This window comes from Asterias rubens, chromosome 11 (assembly GCF_902459465.1).
Source record: "Asterias rubens chromosome 11, eAstRub1.3, whole genome shotgun sequence".
Lineage (NCBI taxonomy): Eukaryota > Metazoa > Echinodermata > Asteroidea > Forcipulatida > Asteriidae > Asterias > Asterias rubens.
In genome coordinates, this window is record NC_047072.1 from 12,119,592 (window position 1) to 12,142,932 (window position 23,341).

At 38.3% G+C, this 23,341-nt stretch overlaps 2 protein-coding genes across 3 annotated transcripts in view; both read left to right on the forward strand.

The window, feature by feature from the left end:
- LOC117296781 (organic cation transporter protein-like) lies at nt 1–13,348 on the forward strand. Its single transcript, XM_033779829.1, has 11 exons — nt 1–218; nt 3,583–4,118; nt 5,139–5,242; nt 5,721–5,875; nt 7,014–7,182; nt 8,017–8,158; nt 8,870–8,961; nt 9,258–9,466; nt 10,489–10,597; nt 11,391–11,600; nt 12,608–13,348. Exons 2-11 carry the CDS (start codon nt 3,699–3,701, stop codon nt 12,711–12,713), a joined length of 1,716 nt encoding a protein of 571 aa, XP_033635720.1. The 5' UTR covers nt 1–218; nt 3,583–3,698; the 3' UTR covers nt 12,714–13,348.
- Nucleotides 11,246–23,341, forward strand: part of LOC117296780 (organic cation transporter protein-like) — a 19,442-nt gene continuing 7,346 nt past the window's right edge. The window contains exons 1-5 of one of the 2 annotated variants that reach the window (XM_033779828.1): nt 11,246–11,318; nt 19,593–19,696; nt 20,202–20,356; nt 21,378–21,546; nt 22,052–22,193. In XM_033779828.1, coding sequence (XP_033635719.1) covers nt 20,203–20,356; nt 21,378–21,546; nt 22,052–22,193 — 465 coding nt within the window. In that variant the 5' untranslated portion in view covers nt 11,246–11,318; nt 19,593–19,696; nt 20,202. Of the gene's footprint in view, nt 11,319–17,419; nt 17,855–19,592; nt 19,697–20,201; nt 20,357–21,377; nt 21,547–22,051; nt 22,194–23,341 lie in introns of those variants that run through there. The other variant, XM_033779827.1, reaches the window with a different exon arrangement.

Genomic DNA, 23,341 nt, shown 5'->3' on the forward strand with positions numbered 1-23,341 from the left:
CTGTCACATCGCCGAAGCAACGGTGAAGAGAACTAATACCACAACATTTCCGACTTTGGGACCAGGTCACCTTGTTGTCTACCTAAAAGCAAATTTAGGAAATGTACAATGCTCTTCACATGGTGCACATCAGCAGCGACTGCAAAGACCACGGGAAAAGAACACTGTAGGATTTAATTATTTATAACTACAAAAAGTTCCGGCGGTCTTCGTATCGGGTAAGATGTTTATTTATGTGATTTTTGGCATCATTGCATGGTGAGGTATCATATATTGGTTTGCGGTAACCTTGCCGGTGAGATTTGGTTGTTTTAGAGGACTGTCTTGATTAATATACGCTACCATGGTCATGATTCTACTATACCGCGGAGAAGATTTTCGGACTTCGGGAGAATTTTCAATTCTGCTTTTAACCTGCCATGGGCGGAAGGTGGAAAATCGGCCGGGACATATTTTTATTACCTTAGCTTGAGGATCTACCGCGGATCGAGTGTGATCGTTCTTAAAATTGGTCTCTTTAATCGTGCACCTTCCCTTTAAAAAGGGAAGGTGCACGATTGGTAATTGTCAAAGACCAGTCTTCTCACTTGGTGTATCTCAAAATATGCATAAAATAACTCATCAGAGTTGGGAGAAAATGATGAAAGAAAAAACACCCTTGTTGGACGAATTTGTGTGCTTTCAGGAACAAGTCTTTTAATATTTTAGTGAGAAATTAGGATGTGGCTGAAATAAAATAAGTTTACGTCTCATCTTCGACTCCATGCAAAACTTCAAACACCATGCACTTGTTGTTAAATGTGTGTATGTTTAACAAAAGCATGCATCAATACTCGAGAGTAACGCAGAGATGTGGCCGGTTTTGGGAAGTTTGAGGTCAGGCTCTCATTCAATTCAATTCATTAGAAACTACCTCTTTCTCAAAAACTATGTTACTTCAGAGGGAGCTGTTTCACACAATGTTGTATATACCATCAACAGCTCTCCATTGCTTGCTACCATAAGCTTTTCAATGCTTACAATTATTTTGAGAATTACCAATAGTGTCCACTGCCTTTAAAGACGACTGAAAATGGGGTGGCCCTATAGGCCTACGCAATTTTTTGTTAAATTCTGAAATCACAGCAAAGTGCACATAAACCCGTTCAGCGTGTAGGCCTATACCTAGACTTGCTTTTAAAGGCAGTGGACACTATTGGTAATTACTCAAAAATATTACTAGCATAAAACCTTACTTGGTAAAGAGTAATGGGGAGAGGTTGAAAGTATAAAACATTGTGAGAAATGGCTCCCTCTGAAGTGACGTAGTTTTCGAGAAAGAAGTAATTTTCAACGAATTTGATTTCGAGACCTCAAGTTTAGAAATCAACGCACACAACTTCGTGCGACAAGGGTGTTTGTTTACTTCATTCATATCTCGCAACTTCGACGACCATTTGAGCTCAAATTTTCACAGGTTTGTTCTTTTATGCATATGTTTAGATGCACCAAGAGAGAAGACTGGTCTTTGACAATTACCAATAGTGTCCACTGTCTTTAAGTTTACAAATTGAAATTCAATATTTCCCCCAAGGGGTTAACCAGCTGGCGGGATAATTGGTTGGCATGACCTTTGAACTAGTGCTGCATGCACGCGGTATCTTCATCATCTTGGAATTTTCAAAGTTGAAATGAATTTACCATAACGACCAACGCTGCGGGTGTATGTGATCATACAAAAATATCGTTGTTAATAACTTTTTTTTTTATGCAATCGCCAGACACACAAGGCCTGAAGGCGAATTCAATGTGTGGGCTGTACAAACCAACTATTTCTCCGGGGGCCTTTGCAACCTACTGTTGCTGAAGGATTTATACCCCCTTTGCAGTCCACGGATGTAGGCCGTGGGTATCATCCATCAAAAGCATGCTTGCCAGAGCAGGGGTAGATTTCACAAAGAGTTAGGACTAGTCTTATTTAGGATGAGTTCTCCCCTTACTTAGAACAGTTCTAAGTTACTATATAGCCTGAAGTTGTTAATATCTCATAGGACTCCTAACTCTTGTGAAATCGACCCCTGAAAGCACACATCCCTAACTTTTACCATGCTTTTACGAAGCAATCATGGTTGAGTGTCTTGCTTAAGGACACATGTGTCACGACCAGGACTCGAACCCACACTCTGCTAATCAGAAACACCAGAGCTTGAATCCGTAGCTCTTAGAACCGGCCACGACACGTCAAGATACCGGTTGTTATGGTTATGAACTTCGTTCCGCCCCTGCAGTGCTGCACGTAAGCAATTCTTAGCATGTGGTGGTTGCTTCAGCAACAGGTGAATTTCCGTACCTGTCCATGGCCTCGCATTGAACCACGAAGGAAGGACTTGTGTGTTTGTTCCTTCCTGTTTGAACCCAATCCAATTCTAGCCTTTTATTCCAAAATGCTACTCACTGTCTGGCAAGATAGTCAATATTAGCTGTTTATTAGTGGTGAACATGCATGGATCAACTAACAATTGCTCCATATGTAAACATATACAAGGGCATGTTGAGATCTGTTTGTAAAACACCCAATCAAACAGTGAACCAGATTAACTTGACAAAGCTCCCATAATTAGGATAAACATTTTGGTTAATTGGGCCACTGACGTCTGTGATTCTGAATTTTACACATCAATAAATTGTTATGCAGTAACTATTAGACGATGACTATAGCTAGCAGCTAGTCGAAACGTTGAGACCAATTAAGAACTCACTCTGCGCTAGTGCGGTAAGCCGATTTTCAACCTTCCGTCGTTAAAAAGCTGGCGTCGATTTCACAAAGAGTTAGAACTCGTCTTATCTCAAGTTAGGACGAGTAACTCGTCCTAACTTAGGATTAATCTTAAGGTCTGCATGCTACAGTGCAGGGTTGGGACTCGTCCTAAGTCCTAAGATTAATCTTAAGTTAGGAAGAGTTTTGTGAAATTGACGGCAGAACAGTTTTTTTTCCCAGAATTGGACGTCTCCGAAAAAAATCCCAAAAATCTACTCCTTGGTTTAGAATATATAACAAGACAGATCTCTGAAAAGCAAACTCTACCTGGCAAGCAGATACACACACGGTGTTACCTCAAACTAAATATCCTATAGACGACACTGTACTTGTGCTAGTCATTGTGAACTCAGCGTTACCTCGGTGGGACTCGAACCCACAACACTGTGACTGCTTTTTCACTTTTCTCGACTCACAGCAGATTAGATAAAACTTTTCATAGGTTTGTTATCCCAGGTATATATTTGATTGCAAATACTGTGAACACTGTCTGCGATTACTTTGTTGGCTTTATACAAATCCAGTTTTAGCCTAAGCCAGTATTTAACTCGTGTAAATTATTTTGTTGTGCAGTTATATTTTAGCCTTTTTTGCTCCTTTTGTTTTTGTTTTGTTTGAATACCTATTGATGATGTTTATAAGTGTTTTATATTTGTATTCTGTAGTGTTGTTATTTACCTACGGTAGTCGTGTTAAGCGCTTTGAGACCTATCAGAAGGCGCTATATTAATTATCATTCTTCTCCTTCTTCATATTATTATTAGTGTACGTTTTTTCTATACCAGTAACTGTCAAGCAACCAGAACTCTTATTTGGAACCAAGTGCTACTTCTGCAAAATCCATTACAACAAAACACGCGGAATTATCAATTCCACAAACTTGAAAGCGAACAAAACAAAAATGAAGCTGGATGAAATCATCCCACTGTTGGGCAACTTCGGCCGGTATCAATTCTTCGTGGCCAGCTGTTTCTGCATCATCAATATCCTGAGCTGCTTGACCACGCTGTCCAACGTGTTCTTCGCGGCCGGGACGGACCACTGGTGTAAAGTCCTCCCCGACGAAAGCTGCGTAGACTGGGCGGAATTTCAAGACAACTGCACCGAAGTCAAGAAATCCATATTCCTGCTTCCACCGGAGAAAGAACAGAGCAAGTACATGTATTCAAATTGCGAGCAATGGACACCTCCGATTGGCTACACTTTTAACCCGTATGTGACATATGGTGACGTCATCGATGATTTTAATTTTACAAAGACTGGCTGCGTGGATGGGTGGGAGTATGACACGTCACAGTACATAACCACGACCGTATCAGAGGTATGCTTTTCAGTTAAAATGCGCCTTGATTTTATAATTTTTTACCACTTGGTAAAAAGTATACTTTAAATTTCTTCACTGAGTAGATAGGCCTAATGTTCTAACCCCACATGCCGGTTTAAAACGTACCTTTAAAGGATTTGGTTACTTTTTGTAACACAAAACACAGATTTACATTACACCATTTGAAGATAATGATAAAGTTAACCTTAAAATATTATTGTTGCTGTGGTGCTGTATTTCTTTAAGAAATGAGTAAAACAAACTCACGAAATAAAAAATGTCTCAGTTTAGCATGTAGAACGTATTATACGTCACAGTACATAACCACGACCGTATCAGAGGTATGCTTTTCAGTTAAAATGCGCCTTGATTTTATAATTTTTTACCACTTGGTAAAAAGTATACTTTAAATTTCTTCACTGAGTAGATAGGCCTAATGTTCTAACCCCACATGCCGGTTTAAAACGTACCTTTAAAGGATTTGGTTACTTTTTGTAACACAAAACACAGATTTACATTACACCATTTGAAGATAATGATAAAGTTAACCTTAAAATATTATTGTTGCTGTGGTGCTGTATTTCTTTAAGAAATGAGTAAAACAAACTCACGAAATAAAAAATGTCTCAGTTTAGCATGTAGAACGTATTATACGTTTTTACATGCTAAAATAATTGTCGTGACTTGTTTTACTCATTTCTCAGCAAGTAACATTTTAAGGGAAGCTTTCTTACTATCATTATCTTCAAACTATGTAAGTTTAATGTAAATCTGTGGACATTGTGTTTTGTGTCCTACCCCAAACCCTTAAAAGGTTTGGTATACGTTGGTATTACCAACCTTTTTTTAAAACCATGTTCTGGGTCGGCTTGACCTAGAAATGGGTCACGGAATCCGGTTCAATTCTGAACCGGAATGGATATAGTCAAGTGGAGACAAGGGTATGTAGAGCATATAGTTTGTTTCGTAAAGACAATTGTATTTTTATAGCAAGAAACTTTGTCATTTTATTTCCAGTTCAATCTAGTTTGTGAAGAGAAGAATTGGCCTGGCTTAGCGCAGTCTCTCTACTTCGTTGGTTTCCTCGTTGGATCAGTGGTCTTCGGCACTCTCTCTGACTGGTAAGCTGCACTTTGAAGAAAATTGCCTTTTTCGGCTCAGGCTAGCGTGGCGCCACGGTTGTTTTGACAATGTGCGTGTTTTGCGTACGCGCTCAGGGCTTCAGATGAGAAGACGGAGCCTGAAGCCGAATCCAAATTCGAAGCCGTGGTTTGGAAAAGTGCCTTTCTTACATGTTGTTTTACATAAACAGTTACCGTGTATTTTCCATGGTTTTCCATGGCAGCGCAATTGATACTACAATGCTCGTGTGTAACATGTTACGATTAAGTGTCATAATTTTCACATACAAGAGTTGAAAAAAGTAACAGCTGTTGTTACAAGTTGTTTTGTATTTTGCATTTATGTACCTTTGAAGGGAGACAGCTCTCCATTGCTTGTTCCAAGTAAGTTTTTTATGCTAAATATTGTTTCGAGTAATTACCAATAGTGTCCAGTGCCTTTAAATAGTAAACATTCTTTCTGTCCATCTTTTGAAAGGATCGGTCGTAAGAAAACAGCAATCATCGGAACGGTGTTCTGGTCGGTCGGAAGCATCACTACGTCATACTCTACCAATATCTATATGTTCACTGCTTTCCGATTCATCGCTGCCTTTGGTAACATTGGGACGTATATCTCATTGTACATATTGGGTAAGAACCGAACTAAAATAATAATAATGTAAATATCAAACATGTATGCTTCGTTATTGAAAGGGCAGGGTCAGTTATAGGCATGCATTTTTTTTTCCTCGGTAAAGGGTGACCCTTGAGGAAACTGTAAGATTCTACTGGAGCAATTCAAGGGCACCAAGGCAATGGCCAGGGGGCATCGAGGCATTCAGCTTCGTTGCATCCATGAAGTATCAGACCTACTCTAGGCCTACTTCCATGTTTTACCACACGTGTGACCCAAATGGTCCTTTTGCGAGTTTGGCGCACTTTTTGATGAGTTTAAAGGATTCGGGTACTTTTTCAAAATGTCCACAGATTTACATTAAACTTACAGGGTTTGAAGATAATGATAGTGGAAAGCTTCCCTTCAAATATTACTAACTAAGGTTGTGTAGTTTTTGAGAAATGAGTAAAACAAGTCACAAAATAATTTTGGTCTCACGAGACCAAACTTATTTTTGCGTGTAAAATCCCCTTAACCAGTTATGATATTATACCAAAACCATATCATAACTGGTTAATACGTTTCTAATACGAAGCCTTCTACTATCATACTCTTCAAACTGTTTAAGTTTAATGTAAATCTGTGGACATTGTGTTTTTTTCATTAGGAAAAAGTACATATAGACCCTTTAAGCAAATTCACTCACAGCTCTACACTGCTAAAACCAGATTGTTAAAATTGACACCATGGGCGTTGTGCAGTTTACAGCATAGGGTGCTAAAATAACACTAGTTTCTTCCATAACATTGACATTGTTGTTAATTTAACACCGTATGATTTAGAATCTCTCTTCGGTATATTTAATGCTGTCATTCAGGGCCCAATTTCAAGTTTCAAATTTGGTCCTACTTGTAAAGTTTTTGCGCCACACACGCGTGGGTCTGCCGCACGCATAAATTTTTCGCCACCTCTGGCTCCAAATATGGCCAAAAAGCATTTTTTTTTATGACACAAACTTGTAATTCTGAGAGGTCCTCATAAAGAAAGTATGGAAGAACATAAGGAAAAACCTTTAGTTCAAATATTAATCTTTTCGCACACATTTAATGTAAGGAAACTTATGTTCCTGCAACTCTAAAGGCCTAATAATAACATGGGTTTTTTCTGTTCCAGTTCTGGAAGTTATTGGAAAATCATGGCGCACAGCATTCACCATGGTCTGTGGCATTTTCTTTGCTTTTGGTTATTTCATCTTGGCAACTTCTGCTATGTACGTCAGAGAATGGCGCCACCTATCGCTCGTGGCATCTTTGCCCGTAGCCATTGTATTTATCCCACTGCCGTGAGTATACACTACACTTCTGCTAAAAAAAAATTGATTTCAATTAAACTTAAAGGCACTAGACACAAAGTTAATTGTTAGCAACAAAATTTACTTGGTAACGAGCAACGGAGAGCTGTATATAAAACTAGAAAATCATTGTAAAAATGATTCCCTCTGAAGTAGCGTAGTTTTTGAGAAGGAGGTATTAATTTCTCACTCAAATTTTAAAATACTTCAGCCCTGAGGCCTTTTATTATGTATCTGAAAGCACACAAATTTGTGCAACAAGGGTGGTTTTTCTGTCATTATTATCTCGCAACTTCGATGACTAATCGGGTAAAAATGGTCACATAATATTTGCTATGTTATGCATATGTTGGGAAATACTGTTATTATGAGAATACTGTTTTTTTGACAGTTATCAAAGGTGTCCAGTGCCTTCAATGTACATTCTCATCATTTTGAAAATAGAGAAAACTTTGCAAAAGATATATAATATATCAGTGGTGGTTTACAGAGTTAACTCATTGGGGGGGGGGGGGGGGGGAAATAGTCAACAGCGAATGGCAATACACTTTCCTGTTGATCTTCTGTCGTCTACTTTTATAAGGTTCTTATGACCTCGCGGTGGTGCAATTTTATGTATTTTTTTCTGTGCAATTTTTATCAATATTTTTACCTGGTACTGCCACATTATTCAGCTTCGTGCTGCCAGTTGTTTTTTTTAATAAAAATGAATAAATGAATGACTAACATTGGTATTTTCTACTGACAGTCGTTCCTATATTCAAAGTTAACAAGAGAGGATAAAATCCATTCTGAAAGGTTTTCTTCTTCTCCACATTCTTGCAGATTTATGAAGGAGTCCATCAGTTGGTTGGTTTCCAAAGGGAAGATTGAAGAAGCGGAGGAGACCATCCGAAGAATTGCAAAGTTCAACAAGAAGACTCTTCCAGATGTCTTATTCACCAAGGAGGACATCCAAGAACAAACGGTAAGAAACAACGCGCCAAATTCAAAATTACAAGTCGTGCATGTGCACTGGTGTGACCTCATTGCGTGTTGACAACATTGGGTTTGGACACAGACTCATGAATCTTGCTTTTAGTGTCAGTTTTCCCAGCCGGTTTCAGCAAATAGGTTATCCACGCCAATTTAAAAAAAAAAACTCGTTCATTTGATGTTGTTTCAAAATAAATGCTTCGCAAACCAGCATTCAACAGTAGTCAAAACGGGTAATTCAATTTCATCAGTTTGGCATTCACTGGCCAAATAAGGTCATACTATTTCACTAGGCACCAAGACTCATTCAGTTTCGTAAAAGCCAGCAGCAAGAAATTATCAACCATTCAACCTCATAAAGTTTTAAGAGGAAGTAGAAATTCAAGTGTAGTCTTAAATGCCTAAATAAAATAGAATGACTGAAACTATACTAATCTGAATGAAAACAACAAAAATCATGTGTTCGGGAAAACGAAATTGAATAATCCCCCCCCTTCCCCTGAAATTGGGCGGGAAAACCTAAATTAATACAATTTCGTTCACACACTTTTCACCAAACTGAATTGAATTAGGGTTTCATTTTTTGTAGCTGCTATTGCATGGATTTGTGTTGAAACTGGCAGGGAAAACTTATATTTTTTGCTCCTAAAGTTAAAACACTATTTTATTTGTTCATGGGCACTTCTCCTTTTATATTTTGAAGGATGCAAGTAATTCGGCCGTTCCCCCATCGGTCATTGACCTTTACAGAACACCCAACATGGCGGCCAAGACGATTAATCTTCAGTACAACTGGTACGTTGCTGTTTATTCTTTGGAATTTGACAACATATAACTTTTTGAAGACAACTTCAAACAAATTAATGATATTTTAACTGATGTCTGATAATTTTGAACATTATATATATATATATTTTTAAATAATTATATCAAATTGATTAACAACATACTTGTGTTTCGAGTATACCAAACGTGTCCAGTGCCTTTATTCTATGTTGACCAATATAAAGCGACTACGAAGCTGTCAGTTTAAGCCAAATAAATTCCTTTTCTTCTAACAGTCACTGAATGTGTTTACCTTTTTTTCATAGGGTGGTCAACAGTCTTATCTACTACGGGCTGTCTCAGAGCACCGGGGATCTGGGCGTGGATGACTACTGGGCGTTCTTCGTGTCAGGTGCGGTCGAGATACCGGCTATGATTTACGCGGCAATTGCCGTGGAAAAATTTGGCCGAAAATGGAACACCGGTATCTTGGAGCTAATTGGCGGTGTTGCCTGTCTGGCAACTATTTTTATGTGTAAGATTGAAACTTTGAATTAAGTTTGTTTTTCTTCATTGTAATAACTTAACATTGGATTTTCAACAACTATGGGTCCTTGCATTCCAAGGGGGATTATTAGTATGACAAAAAGTCAAATGAAGGCTGTTTAGATCAAAACAAAAAATGTCGAACCTGAACAAACATTCATTCATTCATTCATTCATTCAAACTTATATTTATTTCCATACTTCATAAAAACAGAGTACAGATTTTTTTATTTTAAAGGAATAACCAATAAACAAAGCTATTTAAGGCAGAGAAAATTAAATAAATAGAGTATGGAGGCATCATCTGGAAGCCGGGGCTTGTGTAGGGATGCCTGTGGACGGACGGGGACACGAACGAACGGACACACAATGAACAAAGACAGACATGATGAAGACAACTAGATGAGAACAATAATTAAACAACAATAATAATACCAATAATACCATTTTCTCATAATGTTGGATGGTTGGCAATTTTCTTAGGACAGGAACGGACATTTTGAGAGCTAGCTTGGTGTGACCAAAGCAATACGTAACAAAACATTTTAATTTGAACGGGGCGGAGATTACACAGTAATCATTTAATTAATGCTATTAAAACACACATTATCGCAGAACGACCCCTTGCATCAACTGTGGAATTTTAAAAACACCACATTTCTTTTTAAAAAGCCTACTTGTACCTTTGAATATTTGATATGAATTGTTTTGTCTTGTGGTGTGATAGTGTTGATTGACTCTCATTGTTTAATCTCCTTGTTCTGTTGTTGTTTTATCTCATTGGTTGTATTTGTGTCGGTCTTATTATACAATAATGTATTTTTTAGCTGTATTTTTGCTTATCTCTTTTAGCTCAATGTTTATAAGTGGCCGCCATCGCTGGTGATGGAACATGCACGACCTATGAAGGGCTGACATTCGTGCGCAGCGATTTGCACGCGTGTACATTTCCATCGTTTTTTTGATCAAAGATGGCGGCCAGTGTTTTATTTCAAAATTTTCTTTTTTCAGCCGTTGGTATTTGGCGTACTGCTGTCTCGATGCTCGGCAAGTTCTGCATCTCTGCAACGTACAGCATCATCTACCTGTACTCGACGGAGATCTTTCCAACGCCAGTCAGGTAAAGAATGCTATCCATGTTAGGATCGTGAAACACAACAACATTGGAGTATTGTGGAAGCTTATGGGTCCGTAACAAGGCATCAGGGCCCAATTTCATAAAGCTGCTAAGCACCAAAATATGGTAGCATGAATTTTCTTCCTCGATAAAAACAGGATTAACAACCAAAGTTCCATTGGTTGCACATTGCTTGTTACTGGTATTCAGCTGTTGTTTGCCTATTCTGAAAATGTGGAAATTTGGTTGGTTATCTTTTGTTTTTATCAAGGAAGAAATTTCATGCTAAGCAAATTTTTGTGCTAAGCAGCTCTATGAAATTGGGCCCATTTGCTTTATATGGCATTAGAGCAATTTGAGACGAGGATGGACAGTTTTATCATGGAGGTAGAAATAATAAGAGTGCGCTGTTTTGTTTGGGTATATACAGACAACCACCCAAAATGCCCGCCTCATGCTGTGTGAAGTAAAATGCGATAACACCCCCTCCCGTTTCCTCATTGTGTTGTGAATCTCAGGAATCCTTTAGAGAAATGTCGGAGGGGGGGGGTACCTCTGTACAATAGGAGAAGAATGTATTAGAGTTTATGGACAGTCGGATGCCTCGGTAATCGGCTGCATAATGTCGGGCATGGTGGTGGCTAGAACAGGTTTCCCCTTTCATCAGCAGGGTATACTATTCGAAACGTCGATACCACATCGACCCACACAGAAGGTCGTATCCGTAAGTTTACTATTTATTAGTTCTCAAAGACAAGTTGGATAGAAAATTTGGTTTTCGTTGACATTCTAACAGGGCTGTTGGCTTAGGTGTGTGCTCCGTGGCCGCCCGTGTCGGCGGGATTCTGTCCCCGGTCATCCTTCTACTTGGAGACGTATTTGAGTCACTGCCGTTGGTTCTGTTCGGTTCCAGTGCGGTCCTAGCCGGGTTGCTGGTGTTTCTATTGCCCGAGACCCGAGGTCAACAACTTCCTCAGACGCTCAGAGAAGGAGAAGAGTTTGGAAAGTGAGTAGAGGCCTATAGGTTTATACAAACAGTTTGGACAACTTTCCCTTGCCACCACCTTTTCATTCGTTATGAAATGAAATAGTATTTAATTTATACTCAAATGAGATATTCTTTTTTTTAATAAAAATTAGTGAAGGGTGGTGGTAAGATACGGAAAATTTTCCACCACTGGGTCTTTTCAGAACCAACACTACTCAAAAGAGTTTCCATTTATACTTCCACCATGCAACGTCTCGAATCCTACTCTAGTTTTAATCTGTATCAAACCTTCGAGGTAGTTATACACATACAATGAACACTGATTTGTTTTGCCTATCCGTGCAATTCTTTTCCATCTATATTGAAACATGGTATGATGAATTTGTCTAATTGTGATGCACTGTTGTTTTCTTTCTCATAGGCAATATTTATTCTTAGCTTCACTTTGTTATTGTATGCCCCGAAGGAATTATAAATATTGTATTGTGATTTTTGCAAGTGAAAAGAATTGTATATTCTAAATTGTGCTATTATCTATAGGCTACTTTGTTGTGTAAATTAACAGCAGTCTTGTTTGCTCCACACAGAAGGCCTTTTCTTTCTCAAGCACAAGCAACCGTCAGACTGTTTCTCAACCACTTGCCATTAAAACGACCGTTTAATTTATTCTCTTCCTTTTGTTATTTTGTATTTTTGTTTAGCGCAATGTTCATTGTGGAATTGCTCTATTTATTTTGTATAGTGCTATCATAGGCCTATTTCAAAATCTTTTTTGCGCAATGCTAAATCAAGTCTGTATACCTTTTCACCGTCTTCCTGTCTCGTAACAATCTGCTTTTGGAAAAACTTTGTAAAGATATAAAAAGTAATGTGTTTGATATAATTAATCATTTTTTATGTGAAAGAATATATGTGAACAATTTTTGACTAAAAATTAAAGGTGCATGTAGTATACATTAATATTTTCTACAGCACATTTTGATTGTAATCTTTTGAAAATGTCTTGCTTTTTGTTAACTCCTTAGATGTCAGTGCATGCGGAAAAGTCCTGATGACCAAATTGCCATCATCGACATGAAAGAGGGCGCTGTCACTGACAAGAAAGAGGGCGCTGTCACCGCAAGCCTTTGATTAAACACTGTTATGTAATGCATTAAAAGCGAACCTTAGCAATTATTTTAGAACTGAGTTCAAAAGTCTGTATGCAGGCTTGTAAATAATAGTAGACATTTCTTTAGTACTGATGTTTTAACAGTTATTGTACACAACCCGTCCAGCAACTTTGCAACAAAAAAAAAAAGAAAAAAAAAAAGGCAAAGTATACCTTTTGTTTTTTGGAACCGTTTGAATGTTTTAATCCTATTGTCTCAACCCAATTTGCTTTGTCTATAATTTTAACGTTTTATTGTACACTATTTTGGTAAATTCAGTGTATTTTTACCTATGGCAACTAAATTTAATGTGTTTAATAAACCACGAACAATAAATGTTTTTATCCAATGACGGATTAGTGTATTCCTATCCTGCGTCGAAATAATAACCGCTCCGGATTTTCGGGTTTATATTAAAAACACTACGACCTTTAGAAATTAAATAAGGGTACGTTATAGCTATATTTAAAACAATCGAACGGTTACAAAAACCAAAAGCACGTGCCCCTTTAAGAACATTTTGAGTTTCTAAGCAGAATACTCATTTCAAGCCAAACATTTTGATACAATTTTTGTTTTAAACTTCCGATCCAACTTTTTATGGCTAAAGTCCAATGCAAGAATCTCGGAGACTTTTGTTTTTAAATATTCATCGAAAACACATTATCAAATCGTATCTTTTTAGAGGAACATTCTATAAGTGGTAAGAAAACAAATCGTCTATGATCAAAGATTTACATAAAACTTACACGGTCTAATGATGATGATAGTAGAAAACATATATTGAAATGATTTTGTCTGAAATGTCATATTTTTGAGAAATTTTAATGTCTTTATTATTGTTTTAGTCGATGTCATGCAAAAGAAATGTGTAGGCCTATTGGATTTTCACTATTTTCTCGTGACCCGGATGGCCAATCGATCTTAAACTACTACGGGTTTGTCAGTTTATGTATATGGTGGAGTAGGCCTACATAAAGTGCTTACACTTCTAGCAACTGTTTTGATAGCAAAAGACAATTATGTAATGTTTCTTGAAAATGATGATACTGTAGTCGGTAATTTTATCCTTCCATAAAAATGATTGCAGTGTAACATTTGGCAAGCCTTATTCTTAGACATAATCATTTTTAGTATAATAAGTACGGAGGCCCATGAGTGCCATCGCTATTTTGTTGTTCAAAAGCTGATTTGTTTTTTCCCCAAAGCAGTTTCTTTTTCAAAAAGCAGTTATTTATAGTTTCAAAAGCAGATGTGTTTATGTTCGAAAGCAGTAAAACAACTTACGATGGCCTTGACCGGGCTTTCGTAAAATTAATAGGCTTACAAGCTGTTGTTGACTTAAAAGATAATTTCTGAATAAGACCCCAACTTTATAACGATGATATTTTGGTTTGAGCGCTCTGCTATCTGGAAAGCGATCGTCATCACACCACACTATGGTACGGTTCCCTGTGTTCTTCTATGCAGTCCGCGGTCTATATCCTTGCCGATCAGGCCGTGTAACCATCTTTGGTACGGTTTCCTGTGTACTTCTATACAGTCACAACGCTCGAGATTAATCCTTCGAATTGACAGTCTAGTGTCCGTACTGGGCCCAATTTCATAGAGCTGCATGCTAAGCACAACAAATTGCTTAGCATGAAACTTCTTTCTTGATAAAAAAGGGTTACGAACCAAATTTCCACGTGATTTTTCAAGATAAGCAAACCAACAGCAGCTAAATACCAGTAACAAAATGTAAATTTGGGTGGGAATCCTGTTTTTATCAAGGAAGAAATCTCATGCTAAGCAAATGTTTGTGCTTTGCAGCTCTATGAAGTTGGGCCCTCGTAACGTATTTTGTTGGTTGGTCTATAAAAGTTAGCAAACAGAGTTATCAGGTTTTTTCAAAGATCGGTACTCAGTGATTAAGTCAATATATATTAAACGATAACAGTATTGACAATGATGACTAAACAAACTCCCGGCATACAGTGCAAAATGCTAAACATTAGAGTCACCTGGAAATAGATTTTTTTTCTTTCAAACATAAGAGTGTATGCTTACGAACAATAAAACAATTTTTTTAGTAATTGTTTGTCACGATTTATATGTTTAAAAAATATATAAAGTTGTTTGGGGGGCTGACTCCGCCTACCCCGTTTGTGACGTCAATCGAGGCAGACTTTGCCTGCAATGCGTATAGTAAACACACGTGCAAAGTACATGTACGTCCAAGTCGTGAGTTGGTACATTTCAAAAAGTGTTTTTCTGCATTCAGCAGCAATACACCTGGTCGGCATTGCCGGAAAAAAAAAAAACTTACGACTTGGTCCGTACATGTACTTGCAATTGTGTTTACTCTACGCATTACAGGTAAAGTCTGCCTCGATTGACGTCACGAACAGCGCCCTCTCGGGTCGGGGTCTACTCTTAAATTTGTAAATAACATAAGAACTGATTTTTTGAAACCTTAGTTTAAAACCACAACTCGACTATCTCACCGCAGCAGACCATTAACGACTTGTCAACAAGTCTACGATTGGGCATATTGTGTACACTGTATACCCCCTTTTTATTGGGCTCCCAATTCTGGCAATATAAAATATTCGTGATAGTCGTTCGACGCTGTGATCCATTTGGCCTTCATTAAACAAAAGGTCAAAATGTCAAACAATATTCCACTTTATATGTCAAACACCTGTTGTCAACATGTGATACAATGGTTAAGTATGACGCTTTGACACAGCTGAGGTGTAATAAGTTTTAACTTTGGTTTATTATTAAATGCACATCATCAGCAGATTTCTAGGATTAATCATTTATTATCTCAAGTTATAGGACGAGTAACTCGTCCTATCTGAGAATTGGTTCAATGCGTCCTCACGTCTTTAACGGTAATACGAAACTTAACTCGTTCTAAGTCCTAAGATTTATCCTAAGTTGGAAAGAGTTTGGCGAAATCGACGGCTGGACCTTGGTAATCATCTCAAAATAAATTAGCATATAAACTTACTTGGTTAAGAGCAGTGGAGAGCCGTTGGTAGTATAAAACACATGGTGAGCTCTCTGAATATTTTGGGATGCACCAAGTGAGAATAGTGGTGTTTGACACTAAGTACCAAATGTGTCCAATGCCTTTAAAAAATTCCTGCTAGGCAAAAATTATACCAGCATATACGACTCGGTGCCACCCCCCCCCCCCCCCCCCCCGGGTGTACAAAACGCCGTGGACCCCGTCACAGCAATACATTGGTAATAATATTAAAATTCCTCTTTTCGAAGTTCTGTTGGTATTTAAACATTATTACGACGGAGTATTCATAGTTCAATAAGTAGACGAACAGTTGTTCGAATAAGAAACAACTCTTCACTGTTCTTCTCGAACCCGCGGCTGTTTCGTATAAATTATACAAAGTGCTGAAAATCGACCAACGTCTGAAACAATCAAGATGATGTACACCAGTAAACAAAAACAATGTACCATGGCTAACAACTATTTTGAGTAATAACCAATAGTGTCCAGTGCATTTAAGCACCATTTGCTGCTTACGAAATGGGGGCCCTGGGAACTGGTTAAAGCAATGAGGCTTTGACTCCGTTCGTTTATGGGTCAGTTTTTAGGCACAATCCCTGGTCAAATTGACTCGGAAATAATACAGACCATAAGAGCCGGAATACGGGTCAACTTTGATCGACTAGGCGTTTTTTGAGCGAATGAACAATTTTGAACAAGTCAGAACTGAACTCATTATGATAATATTAGAACATATTCTGAAACAAACATTGCTTAACACATTTCTGCTATAAGTAAAACTTGGCAGGATACCAGTGATAGATTGTACATGTGACATGTCATCTTGGCTGGTAACCATATACTGTTCAGCATAATTTTATTGTGCTTTGCTACTTTTTGTGCTTAAAGACACTGCACACTATTAATTGTCAAAGACCAGTCTTCTCACTTGGTGTATGTCAACATGATTATGCATACAATAACAAATCTGTGAAATGTTGAGCTACAATATTGGTCGTTTAAGTTGCGAGATAACTGTGAAAGAAAAAACACTCTTGTCACACAAAGTTTTGTGCTTTCAGATGCTCTATTTTGAAAGGAGGTCTCGAAATCAAATTCGTGGAAATTTACTTCTTTCTCGAGAACTACGTCACTTCAGAGGGAGCCGTTTCTCACAATGTTTTATACTATCAACCTCTCCCCATTACTCGTTACCAAGTAGGTTTTATGCTAATAATTATTTTGAGTAATTACCATTAGTGTCCACTGCATTTAATCAGCTCTATAAAATTGTACGTAGGCCCAAATTAAAAATAAAACCCCCACTAACATTTGCATAATATTTACAATGACTCTGTCGAGGGCAAGAGATTCTTTGTTTCTCTGTGGCGTTAGAGTCAATGAATACTAATCATCGTACACAAATAATGACCTTGGAACATTCAAACTTCTTTTGTTGACACGGGGTTCATATCAGTTGTATTATCAGTTTAAGTACTACAGCTTTAAACAAATACCAAGTCCGATCCGATGTGTTGGTGGGTCCTCCCAAAAGGGGAAATAAATCAGTTTTAAGTTGCGAGCTCGCAGAACGCATTACTTCGCCTGACAGCCTCGCGGGGAATTGTATACGTGATACGAAGCCTTTTTGGTCTCAATAAAGTCGTGTGGATTGTGGCACTGTTGGTGTATAATCACAATCATAGCCACTTGGAATCGTCACCATGAAAGTTGACGAAATCATCCCATTGCTCGGTAACTTTGGCCGGTACCAGTTTTTCGTTGTGACTTACATCAATATTCTGAGCATCATCGGTTGTATGACTACGTTATCTAACGTGTTCTTCGCCGCCGAATCAGATCACTGGTGTCAGGTCCTTCCCGATGAGAACTGTACCAGTTGGGTGGAGTTTCAAGACAACTGCACCGATGCCAAGAAGGCGGTTTGTCTGCCTCCTCCCGAAAGAGAGAATAGCAACTATCAGTACTCCAGTTGTGAGCAGTGGGTTATTCCAGATGGCTACCAATTCAATCCGTATGATAATCTTAACGGTAGTAGGATTGAATGCCAGAATGGATGGGAGTATGATACGTCACAGTATAAAACCACAACTATAACCGAAGTAAGTTTTGTTTTTTTACTACACACAAAAAATGTTCATTTATAGATGCAATTTTGATGTGCAATTTTTATGACGTTTTTGTCCTTGTGCCCTTTTGTGCCTTTGTTATTGTTGTTGTCTGGATCGCCTTTAGATAGTGATTATTTTCGCTTTTTGGTTATCCGCAGGCTTGTTCTCTCTGTAGTCTTATTTGTTATTGCCTATTCTTTGTATGTACTGTTTGCCTGGAAAAAAAAATAAATAAATAAACAAATAAACAATTGCAGTACGAGCTATAAGTTATACCTTAAAAGTATATACCCTTGTCACACGAGGCTACTTTTTACATGTAACTTGGAGGCAACCAACTGCAGTGCATGCTACAAGACGACTTTGGTGGCACATTTTTAAATTTCAAACAATGTCTTACGATCCCCAAGAAAAATAATATGTGAATGCAGTTTCTTCTTGGAAATGGTTGCCTGGAAATTGCCCCGTGTGACATGGCCCTTTTAGATAATTTATGCAACAATTTTGTAGTGTTGAATCCTAAAACGTAAAATAAAACCACAACAATCGCTCTTAAAACTTCCGGACCCAATTCCCGATCCCGTGGGTCCTGATCCCTCTTGGGTCAGTTTGACACTGTCAAACTTACGCAGAATTAAGATCCAGTTTCTTAACTATTTTGGGGTTTCAGCCTGACTCAGAAATGGGTCACCCTGGAACCGAAATTCCGCCCTATCCTGACCCAATAGAACTTTCAGGCTGTTGAACTTTTTGTCAAAGACCCGATTCGCAGTTTATCTGACGCAGCACTACACAGGAAATAACTAACAATCATGCGACAAATATTAGTCGCAATTTGTCATTGGAGTCAACAGAAAATGTTTATGCAAAATACCTGGTAGCCCTCAATGTTTTTAGAACATCGAGTTTTGATCTCACATTATTATAAGTAAATATTTAACTCATTATCTCAAAAACAATTATAATACCATATCAAGGCAAAACATGTCGAGTGTAGTCTTGCGCCATGACTCTCTTTTCCCATGTACGTTATGTGTAGTAGTAAGTTATTGGTGAATGTTTATTTTGTCAATCCTATCGGGGAAGATGTTCCATTGGTGTAGCAATGCAAACCTTTGGTTGAAGCCTAATACAGCAGTTTCGATAGAGTTAAGGCATTATGAGAAACATTTCACTTACAGGAGTTTAATTTGATAACGTAAAAAGATATCAGTGTTTATGCCCACAATTAAATCTGAGGAGCGTTACCGCGGTAACATTTCTCATAATAGGGAGGTTTAGCTGCACGTTCCGCGTGAACGCGAACGTCAGAAAACTGTGTCGTTAAAATCTCACTTTTTTAGCATACGTAAAGTTACCATTTTTCACGCCAGGTACGTACGTGCGCGCAGACCAAAGTGGCGACGTCACCCAGAAACAACACAATGTTTTTGACATTCACGTTCACGTGTTTGCTCGCGGAACGTGCAGCTAAACCTACCTTATATGTATTCATGCAAAGAATATTCTTCATGCGTGGACATGATTCGCTCCAGAATTTCGGCGATATATTTAAAAAACGCGACCCCTTTTGAAATGAAATGTTCACATGCAAGTTTTATTTATACTACTACATTGATGTAGGATTACAACCAAATGTGTTCTTTGGCCCTAATTGTATGCACACTCTAGTCTAACGAAACTTTCTGATTGTCATTGTTTAATTTATTATTTTTGTTTACCGATTTAGTTTGATCTTGTGTGCGATGACGGTGGCTGGGCGAGCTTGGCTCAGTCAGTTTACTTTGTGGGATTTCTTGTTGGTTCATTCACCTTCGGGACCCTCTCTGATTGGTAAGTGATCAGGGCCCAATTTTATAAAACTGCTTACCAAATTTTGCTTACCAGGATAAGGTTACCGGCCAAACGATCACGTCACATGCACAATTTGTGACCTATATCCTTGACATTTCTGCTTAGCAGAAAAATTGTTAAACAGTATTTTCTGCGGAAATCTATGAAGATGGGCACAGTCTTTTTAAAGGCATTGGACACGTTTGGTATTATTTTGTCAAAGACCAGTCTTCTCACTTGGTGTATCCTAACATTGCATAACATAACAAACCTGTGAAAGTTTTGGCTCAGCTGTTGGTCACCGACTGCTAGATAATAATGAAAGAAAACCTTGTTGCACAAATTTTGTGTGCTCTTAGATGCACAATAAAAGGCTTTCTCAGATTCAAATTTTTTGAAAGAGAAATTACCCTTTCCCCAAAAAACTACTATATAATTATATCATCAACTCTCAATTCAATTTTTGGTAAATGTAGTCAATCTATTTTGCTTCTCTCTATTCAAGTATGGGGCGAAAGAAATCTGCCATCATCGGGTTGATGTTCTGGGCTGTTGGCTTCGTCGTCACTACGTTCTCAGTCAATATCTACATGTACGCTGCATTCCGTTTCATTGCTGCATTTGGGAACATAGGCGCATACATCTCCCTGTTTGTACTAGGTAAGTGTGGATATACAATTTGGTAGTTTCAATGGGAACGCTAGGTGGCAGCAGACTTACCAAATAAAATTAATGTTTACGTAGTTCTGCACATTATCGAAAACAATGGATTTACCTGGTTAGTCTGCTGCCACCAAGTGTCACCAAACGTTGCCTACAAACCGCATAATCTGTACCAATAGATCTGTTTCAGCACACTCTATTTTGTTTTAATCAAAAATAATTTACATTTCTATATTTTGGTTGGCCCTATATCACATCCGATAGGCGTCTCAAAGCGCTCAGTTTTCCCCTGCAATGTATTGTGGAGCTACGTTTTGAAGTGTGATACCTTTTTTACTTTACATGGTAGCATGTAATGTTTACAAGGTGATTTGAACGCTATAATCAGCCAATCGAACCATGAAAACCACGGCAGACCCATTCCCTTTTATAAGCAAGCCACTTAATCATTACTCATGCGTCCTTCGGATGGGACGCACATCCGTTGGTCCCGTGTGTTGTGTATTAAACGCACTTCGGCAGCATATTGCGCAACAACACCTTGTTTAAACCATTACATGGTGCTATGTAAAAGAATTGGTCTCAAACTTTCAAAAACGTATAGACCAGCCCAACAAAACCAAATATTGGTAGCGCCCTATTGACGAAACTGCAACCGCTGTGCATAATCAGGAGTGCGTTTTGGCGACCCCAACCAAACACTGTTTCGGTTGTTAGTCGTTGGTTCTGCTGTTCAGACTGAACGATAACCGAGTTGTGAGCTCGGTTACCGCTTTGGTTATGACGTCAGAAACAATTTTTGGTTGGGGTCGCCAAAACGCACTCTTATAGCAGTGAGGCGCGCTACTCATCCAATACTTGCGCGCCTGGATTGGTGTATAGCTTCACAATTACTTGCAGGAAAATACTGAGTGCTTAAAAGCGCCCGTTGGGCATCACTGGATGGCGGATATGGGCGCCACATAAGAAGCCACAATTATATTAAATTAAATACCATAAGTCATCCTTTCGCCAACAGTTCTAGAAATCGTTGGGAAGTCCTACCGCACTGCGGTGTCCATGTTGGCTGGGATATTCTTTGCGATAGGGTACTTCGTCCTGGCTACTACCGCCATGTACATAAGAGAATGGCGTACGTTGTCGTTGGTAGTCTCTCTACCAGTATTGATACTGTTGTTTCCAGCTCCGTAAGTTTTACATGTCATTTTCTTTCTATTTCATATCATTTTACATCGTACATTACAACATTTCATATTTGTGAGCCATGTTTTTAGAAAGTTGTTTGCTTTTCTCTAAAAACATTGTCAAAAAAAGTTTACCCCCCCCCCCCCCCCAAAAAAAAAAGGTGCAAAAACAAAAATAAGCGCAAAAATTTACCCAATGGCTTGATTTTGCCCTTCATTTTAGAACAGTTTCAAACTCCCCGCGTCGCCGCCCACCCACCCAACCCATCCTAAAGGAAACTCATATAATTCGCGCCCTCCAAGAATTAATAGTTTCGCCCACCTCCCCACCCCCCTCCCCCCCCCCCAAAAAAAAAAAAGAAGAAGAAGAAAAAAATATGTTTACGGGCCTGGTTATACCCATTCCCACTTTGTAGCTATATCGCCTTTTGTTGCATGTTTTCTACGACTTTAAAGGAGTCAATAATTATTAAAAGATGGAAGCCAATTAGAACGTATTCTTTTGTAGATTTTTCCAGGAGTCCATCAGTTGGTTGGTTTCCAAAGGGAAGATTGAAGAAGCCGAGGAGACCATCCGAAGAATTGCAAAGTTCAACAAGAAGACTTTACCAGATGTCTTATTCACCAAGGAGGACATCCAAGAACAAGCGGTAAGAAATACCTTGGGCTGTTTTGTTGCTGTTGAGAAATGCTATAACCTCTTTAAAGCCACTGGACACTATTGGTAATTACTCAAAATAATTGTTAGCATAACAACTTAGGCCTCTTGGTAACAAGCAATGGAGAGCTGTTGATAGTACAAAGCATTGTGAGAAACAGCTCCCTCTGAAGTAACTTAGTTTTCGAGAAAGAAGTACTTTTCCACTTAAGCTTCTGCTGCTAGCACACAACTTCGTGTGGCAAGGGTGTTTTTCTTCAATTATTATCTTGCAACTTCGACGACCAATTGAGCTCAAATTTTCACAGGTTTGTTTTTCATGCTTATGTTGAGATACACCAAGTGAGAAGACTGGTCTTTGACAATTACCAAAGGTGTCCACAGTGTCTTTCAATAAACACATAATACAGTGAAATTCACTTTGGTTAGCGCGAGTCGAAAACATTAAAGTCACCTGGAAATAGATTTGTTTTTCTTTCAAACATAGGAGTATATGCTTACGAACAATAAAACAATTTTTTAAGTAATTGTTTGTCACGATTTATATGTTTAATATATAAAGTTGTTTGGGGGGCTGACTCCGCCTACCCCTTTTGTGACGTCAATCGAGGCAGACTTTGCCTGCAATGCGTATAGTAAACACACGTGCAAAGTACACGTACGTCCAAGTCGTGAGTTGATACATTTCAAAAAGTGTTTTTCTGCATTCAGCAACAATACACCTGGTCGGCATTGCCGAAAAAAAAAACTCACGACTTGGTCCGTACATGTACTTTGCAATTGTGTTTACTCTACGCATTACAGGCAATGTAATTGACGTCACGAACAGCGCCCTCTCGGGTCGGGGTCTTATACTCTTAAATTTGTAAATAACATAAGAAATGATTTTTTGAAACCTTAGTTAACTGTTTATTCACATTCCACTCATAAAAACACATATATTAGTGACAAAAGCTTTATTTTGAAAGAATACCACTTCCAGGTGACTTTAACATCACATAAACACAATACCTAAACCACGTATGAACACATTATGCATAGAAAACAACCAAACCAACCAGAGTATATTATAAGGTTACCAATAGTGTCCAGTGTCTTTAAAGGTACTGTACACGTTTGGTAGTTGTTAACATAGCATAA

Coding starts and splice junctions, on each gene's coding strand:
- LOC117296781 (XM_033779829.1), top strand. CDS start 3,699: ATGAAGCTGGATGAAATCATCCCACTGTTGGGCAACTTCGGCCGGTAT. Junction 4,119..5,138: donor TAACCACGACCGTATCAGAG/GTATGCTTTTCA, acceptor TTTTATTTCCAG/TTCAATCTAGTTTGTGAAGA. Junction 8,159..8,869: donor AGGACATCCAAGAACAAACG/GTAAGAAACAAC, acceptor TATATTTTGAAG/GATGCAAGTAATTCGGCCGT.